Source organism: Gavialis gangeticus, unplaced genomic scaffold, assembly GCF_001723915.1.
Source record: "Gavialis gangeticus isolate Ggan-Ray unplaced genomic scaffold, GavGan_comp1, whole genome shotgun sequence".
In the NCBI taxonomy this organism is placed as follows: domain Eukaryota; kingdom Metazoa; phylum Chordata; order Crocodylia; family Gavialidae; genus Gavialis; species Gavialis gangeticus.
The window spans coordinates 32,974,282-32,981,464 of record NW_017729001.1 but is presented as its reverse complement, the minus strand read 5'-3'; the positions used below and the strand labels follow the sequence as shown (position 1 = coordinate 32,981,464).

General features: G+C 51.1%; 1 protein-coding gene across 3 annotated transcripts in view; it reads right to left on the bottom strand.

Annotated features, from left to right (window-relative positions):
- KIAA1671 (KIAA1671 ortholog) overlaps positions 1–7,183 on the bottom strand; it is a 123,064-nt gene that overhangs the window by 6,957 nt on the left and 108,924 nt on the right. For all 3 annotated transcript variants that reach the window (XM_019507341.1, XM_019507344.1, XM_019507342.1), the window contains 5 exons: positions 5,491–5,746; positions 3,563–3,737; positions 911–1,035; positions 329–468; positions 168–250 (listed from right to left, as the gene is read on the bottom strand). In XM_019507341.1, coding sequence (XP_019362886.1) covers positions 172–250; positions 329–468; positions 911–1,035; positions 3,563–3,737; positions 5,491–5,746 — 775 coding nt within the window. In that variant the 3' untranslated portion in view covers positions 168–171. The remainder of the gene's footprint in view (positions 1–167; positions 251–328; positions 469–910; positions 1,036–3,562; positions 3,738–5,490; positions 5,747–7,183) is intronic.

Here is a 7,183-nt window from a genome sequence, read left to right as displayed (position 1 = left end):
AGCAACATTGCTCTGGGCAGGGAATACCCAAACATATAAGCTGCCAGGTCCGAAAGAAAGTGCACAGCGCTTCCTTCCTGGGCTAGCAACCGCTCTGGCTGAAAAGAGCAGAGAATGGGGAGACCCACATGACACACAGTCACTCCCTGCCCGTGCTGGGAAGTTACCTTCTCAGACCTGATTCTCGTAATGGCTCTGCCTCTTCTTTGACTTCAGCTCTTTCAGCCACTGAGGAGACGTCTCTTCAGACCTAAGACCAAAAAATACGCTTTACTCTTCAATGCTGATTCCTCGTGGGAGCTGCTTCCCGCACCTGGGTGGCTCTCACCTGTCCTCCCTCTCGGCGCTGGAGGGCAGCACTCGGCTCCCAGGAGCTCCCGGCTGGAACTGGGGCTTCGGGGATTTCGACAGCTGAGCTGAACCTGTTTCAGCGGGGCTCTCAAGCTCTTGCCTTCTCCGCAGCTGAGCCTGGGAAGAAGTTTATTAAAAAGCAGCTTTAAAATTTGCTTAGAGAACAAGCTGATCGCTTGAATGATTTATGAAGCAGCAGAAACCTGAGTCTGAAATTCATAAGAGACAGTACCAGCTCATAATGGAAACACAATCAACTTGAACTGTTTGGAAAACATCTAGAAAATACAGTCACCATCATGAGTTACGTCTTATTTTAACTCCCACTCCTTCCATCAAAGTATAAATTAATAGCCTGTGAGCGAAAAAGGTGCTTGCGACACTTCTGTGCATTCTGTGGGCAATCTAAGAGACCTGCATTTGTTGCCTGTGCACCAGGTATTGCACAACCGCCCCTTCTGGCCCTAGCACTCTGCCTGGGCAGCATCGGGTCCTTGTCACTCGGTCCCTGGAGTGGACAAGAGCCCGGGTTTCTCTGGAGGGCTCGGCCCATGCTCACCTTGAGCACCGAGGGGTCCATGCCTGGAAACACAGGAAGCCTCTGAGGTTGTGCAGCTGGTGATCTCTCAGGTCGGTGAATTTTTTCTTCCTCATCAGATGCTTCTTGCTTTGCAGACTTCTCTTCTAACAACAAATTCAAGGGACCAGATGTCATTTCACACCAGACACATTAAAACAGGAACCAAGCAAGCAGTCAGCAGTCTCCTTGCCCACACCTCTCTCCCCCCTGTAACAACACAGGCCGCATACTCCTGTGATGCAGACGGACCATCAGCACAAAGGGATGGTTTGATCGGATACGATTTAGCCCAGTAACGGCAGATCAAACACCCAATACCAGGCAGGCTCCTTGTGTACCTGGTCTCATTCAAGGAGAGACTGGTGCCCTTCAATTATTTTGCCTAGTGCTCCCGAATTGCTTGCTTTACACATTCGAGCAGGGAGGCACAGCTGCGGACCCGCCATGGCTTAGCTGTGCTCACATTCACAGGCCTCCCCGCTGATAATTGCACGGAAACTCCTTACCAAGTTTCAGCTCTACGCAACGATCATCCTAAGTCACAGCTTGAGGCAAAAGCAGTGGTTGCTTTTTAATGTTAAGATTTCTGATGCAGCCTAAGCCCTAAGACCCCCCTCTAATTTTTGTATTTAGTTTGATCACTAATGACCTGGGTCAGTGCAGCTAGTTACTTCTCACATACGACTGGGAGGCAACAGTAGCTGGGAAATCTCCAGCTGCCTTCCTCCCTCAGTGAGCATCAGGAGGAGAGAGTTTGATCCCATGCTCTTCCCCACCCCCATCTATTGAGCCTCCAGGCACTGCAGAGCTGGCCGGCCCAGGATTGCTTCTCCCGTGATAACGAGAAAGCAATCAGCAGCTCTAGCCCCAGCAACTCCTCCCCATCTGGGAATACCTGTAACTACCTCAGCACAGCTACAGCACGTATCACCATGGCACTGATACGTGCCAGAGTGCAGTGCTGGTTACAGGTGTGCGAGCTGAGCTGTTTGCTCCCTCGTGGGAGACGGGAACATTTCCAAAAGCTGGCTGGCTGCTTCACCCCGCTCCTAGGAACATCAAGGGGAGTTGGAAGGGGTGATTTAGAAACGTTTTTGGCAGCCTGGATGGAGACATGGACTTAGCGTTGATGAGTTCCTTTTAATCCTTTCACTGCTAACAACATCCCTCTTGCAGGGGGAAGGGCCGACGTGCTGCTCTGTGGAAGTATATCTGTAAGGCAGCGATCCCCAAGCTGTGCTGGGCCACAGACAACCATACTAAGCAGGTAACATGCTGCACATGCTTTTCTCTGCTCCACACTCCATTTTACATTTGCTGTGGCCATGAGCAATTTCCAAGGGTCTCACAGGCAACGTGTGCCTGAGCACGGGGAGTTGGAGGTACACACAGAACCTGAATAACTACAACAGCTCCTATGAACCATCACACTGATGGTTATATATTGAGAAACAAGCTGCAAGAAAAGGCACCCACAGAACCAGGGGCTCCGGTGTCTCCATTATGTTAAATTAAGGAAATATTTTAGGAAAAGTTTGAAAATGCAACATAAAAATAAAAAAAAAAAAATCTCGATTCCAGGAACAATGTGGTTTGTGAAGAAGCCCACAGCACCCTGCTCTAAGCAGCTATGTCTGGGTCTGGCCTCTCACCTTCACAGAAGTCCAGAAAGCAGTTATCTTGTAGGAAATACAATGCAGATGAAACAGTAAATCCCAGCACTTCAGTTATTTTAACTTGACGAACTGTGAACATGCTGCACAATTGATGTCTTGACTGTGGGAGTTTCAGCACTTTCATGACAGAGTTTTAGCATCGACTCAGGCACTAGAATTTATTTACTCTGGGTTTAACAGTGACTTTTGGAGAGCAAGGTTAAAAGAGCAAAGAGCAAATCACTCTGCTAAAAGGGAAATGAGCTTTTGCTGCCCTTGAGTTTTTCTCATTGAAAAAAAAAAAAATACAGCCATATAAGATTGCTGGCTCAAGGTGATTTTTGTGCACTTGTCATCAAAAAAGCTGAGCAAATCTATGGAACAAAAGAGTGTGCTATTAAAAAGACCTGTTATAACACTCATAGCTAGGACTCCATTCAGCCATGTACCACCAGACCTTATAGAGCAGAGCAGAGGCCAAGTTTAATATAAGTCTCTCACCTAGGTGACTTCAGATCCCAGACTCCACTGAAAGTCATGAGACTTGTACTCCCAAATGACTTGAGAGCATATTTGAAAAATCCCATCCGTTATCCCTCCAGCAAGGAGCAGGGAGAAAGGGGCTGCTGGAACTTCAGCCATAAGCCCATCCTATCTGGCGTGGCCTGCCAGAGGCAGAGACTGCACTGCAGCCCTCCTTCGCCCACGCTGACCAGCTGCCCAGGGCTGCATGGATCAGCCTGGCATGTTGCAGGGACCCATCGCCTACAGGGTGGGGGGCACGGGGACAGTGGGGGAGAGGGTGTCAGAAGAAGGAAGGGCAATAACTGATGTAGACGACCAGGAGAGTTGAAAAGAGAGGAAAAAAGGTCACATTTGTAGTGAAATAGTAGCATAATGGGCAGAAATCCACGGAGGATCCCGTCAGCATGGCCCAGGCGACAAGGGCCGAGGACTCAGCAGGCTGCGTGGGTACCTGTGGAGTCTTTGAACATCCACGCGCTGCTGGCCTCGTCCATTGCGGCGAGCCTGCTCTCCGACTCCATCCCGCTGCTTCTCCTGCGAGCGTGGGAGACAGGGGCCCGGCGGCGCCTCTTCTTGCTGAGCTGCACGCGGGTTTTCAGCACGCTGGAATCCAGGACAGCGGTTTGCTTTAAAGAAAAATATTACCAATGAGGGTGTTTTCGATTCGCCTGGATACAGAGCACAATTCCATAAACATCTCGGGTGTCTTTTTTAAAGCATATGCATGTTCATTAGCATTATTGTCATTATTTTAAACTCCGATTAATTAACGGTCTCTTTGGCCACAAGGGTGAGACGCTGTACGACAACATAGGCCTCCAGCAGTTTCCTAGCGGGGCTGTTTTGTTCTGGGGGTCTGATCTACCAAATCGAGGCAACGCTACTTTTCAATGAGCAAACTCTGAAGATCCATATGCTCTAACCGGCTAATAGTGGCTGACAGCCAGTCAGAAGGCAGGGATTTACAGAACCAAAGAGCCTCTCCCTGGGACAGACTACTGTAATCTCTCTGCTCCAAACGAAATCCTCCAAAATTTCAAGCTGTTTGCCCGCAACAAAGAAACTACGAGCTAAATATCAGACCCTGACAAAAAGCTCACGGTCAGCTCTTTTAGATAAGTCCCTCGCCATGCAGAGAGGCACGGTGAATGGAGAGCAAAGAGCAGGGCAGTTTTATTTTTTAGTGCTTTGCTGATTGTAACTGAGTCTCCCTCCCAAACCCGATTCCTCCATCCTTCTGGGAAAGCTTCCCTTTACCAGGACATATTTTAAGAACAGTCTCTCTTCCAGGATTCACCTTTCACCAAAACGCACCAGCCTGCCACGCTTTTACAGCTGTGCTTAGCAGCAATGCCTGCAGCCATCTAGAGGTCACTAGGTAAGATGGTGACAGAGGCCTCACGGTCACATCCTACATCCCAACTCCACGAGCAGGGATGTGCAGAGCAGCTGCACTGCAGGCTAGCACCAGTGCTGTCAGGCTTCATTTGGAAAGGTGAAGGAAGTGTTTGCTTCCCTTCGTACACCGCTTGGCCAAGTCAGGGTGCCGCTGCACTGGCACGTGAAGAGGAAGAGACGTGCTGTAGGGCCACCGATATCGTCACGTACTCCACCTTCCCAGCAGCTGCCAGCTCCACCACAAACGAGGGGCGGAGAAGAGCATAAGAACCGACAGCAAGCTCCCTCCGGTACCTGCCACCAGTTCAGTACTAGGAGAGCAGAGCAACTCCCATCCAAGAGAAACTAGCACTTCCCAGCTGCTGCACGTGGCAGGGACACGTGCTTTGTTTGTCCGTGTACTTCTGCAAAGCAGTAAAGCTGAGCTAACTGTGGGCAACTAGAAGCTCTGGTATCTGCATGCCCGTGTCGTTCAGGGGACCTTTGACTGCTCTTTAGAAATGTGATTTTTAAAAGCCTGCAGAAAGATATTCCTACTATAAATCAGCCAAACAGCATTAAAACCCAGTATCTGTAGCCTTTAAATCCACATTTCTCACAGTGCTAAGAGTACGAGCCATCTGTATCACTTAACTACACCGTCTCTGCAGTGTACGGTTTCCATTTCCTGAAGCCATTCAACTCCTCTGCTATAGCCCATCATCTTGGAAAAATGGGCAATTGAAGTGCAGCTTTAATAAAGCAAAGCCAAGATTTACTCACAATTGCTGTCCCTTCAGATTCTTTGGGTGAAATTCATTCCCGGAAACCCAGTGGTTAGGGGAGTTGGAACGACTTGGCTCTCAAAAGTGTTTTGCACAGGAAGTTGGGCACCAAGTCGGAGCAGATAAAAGGTGGTGCCCGGTGGAGCCGAGCGGACAGAGGACGCTGATGAGCACGTTCCTCACCGTGTGGGTTAGGTACTTAAGAATTGCGACTTACATCGATGAAGGAGAAGTCCGCGCTTTTCTCATCAGGGTACAGGTCTGTGGGAGGCGCTCCGTCAGTGCCGTCAGTTGAATCCATGTCTGTGCTGGACTGGTCCAAGCTGGTGCTCCTTTGGTCTCTGGAGGAGGACTCTGGCTGGTCGACTGAAGAGGCTGGCTCCGTTTGAGATGAGAAAGACAGCCGGCTATTTGGGGCTTGCTTTCTGGTTGAAATGACATTGTTCTCTGAGGAAGGAGATTCAGGCACGAAGCTGCAAAACAAGAGGGCGATGCTTGTGAGGCAGCTGGATGCATGAAGGCGTGCAAGAACATTTTTAGGCAGCAGCCTGAGGGACAGACAAACAGAGACAGAGGTAGAGACCACCCGGTCCTGGAGCAGCTTGAGGTCACGAGAACGTGTGCTGTGGCACACACCGAAGCCGAGTCCTCTTCCCCAAGCCCCAGACCAACGACGGCCTGGCTGGGGGCACAGAATAGCAGCAGGCCCCTCAGAGTTACGGGTCCCTCAGCCAAGGTCCCACGCCAGCCCCCCAACTCCTGCTCCACGGGACAGAGGGCTGGAGACCCAAAGTGCTTTCTGCAATAGGACAGCGGCCACGTAGGGCCCGGGCTCAGCACGGTCGCAGCCCGTGGGCATCTCAGAGCAACATCACACCACACCTACCGGGAGCCAGGCAGGCATGCGGAGGTGCCGCAGGCTAGCGGAGAGGATGTGAACCACCACCATTGCAAGGCCATTGCACCCCCAATGGCCTCACTTAAGGTACTGTGTTTCTGCAGGGATGTGGGATGCAGGAAAAGAAACATTTAAGTCAAGGCACAGGGTTTTGTATTCAGCAACAGTCACCTTCACACCCACGTGCACAAGCACCTGCGCCCGCACCCACACAGACAGGCTCTGGGGAAATGACCACGCTGCCTTGAGAGCCCAGACAGGCTCCGCATTAGATGCACAGAAGCCAAAGCCCCAATGCTTTGGGACCAGGGCACATCTGAAAGGAAAGCAAGGTCACTCCCTACCCACAGCCCCACGGAGCAGCGTGGCAGTCACGACTCCGGGCAGGGTGTTTTATCGGGCGCTCCCATTAGCACGTGCAGCGACTTGCTCGCCTCTCTCGTTCCCTGCCAAGGGGAAACGTGTCTAGAGAAGGGTTTGGTTTGGGGCTATTTTACTATAATGCACATGCCCTGCTGTCCATTCGTGTGTGAGAAAGCAATCTGCCCAAAGTGCCTTGTCCGGGAAGTGGAAGGCGGTCTGGTTTGCAGCGATCCAGTGGGATTCGTTCGGCTGTCCCACCTGGCCCTTGCTCTGCCCTAGGAGGCTCTTTGAAGGGCCCGTGCAGAGATGGGCAATCCCAGCATCTCCCAGCTCAAAGAAGAGCATAATGTTTGCAAAAGTGAAACAGGCTCCCATGGTCTGGGGGTACCCGGTTCTGCTGAGAGTTGCTGAACTACCCAAAGGAGGGGCTCACGTCCCATCCGCCCTGCTTCGAGAGCTCCCCTGCAACTGAGAGATGCATCGTTTAAGAAACGCTAAGTTTTGTGCGGTGCCTTCTCCTGTCTTTAGCTGCCTTAAATGTTTGACCTCTGCAGGGAAACCCTGCTGGGCTGGTCCCCCACAGGCAGCCAGTGCTGGTTTAACCACTGGAAAGTTTCATAGTTTCATAGATTTAGGGTCAGAAGGGACC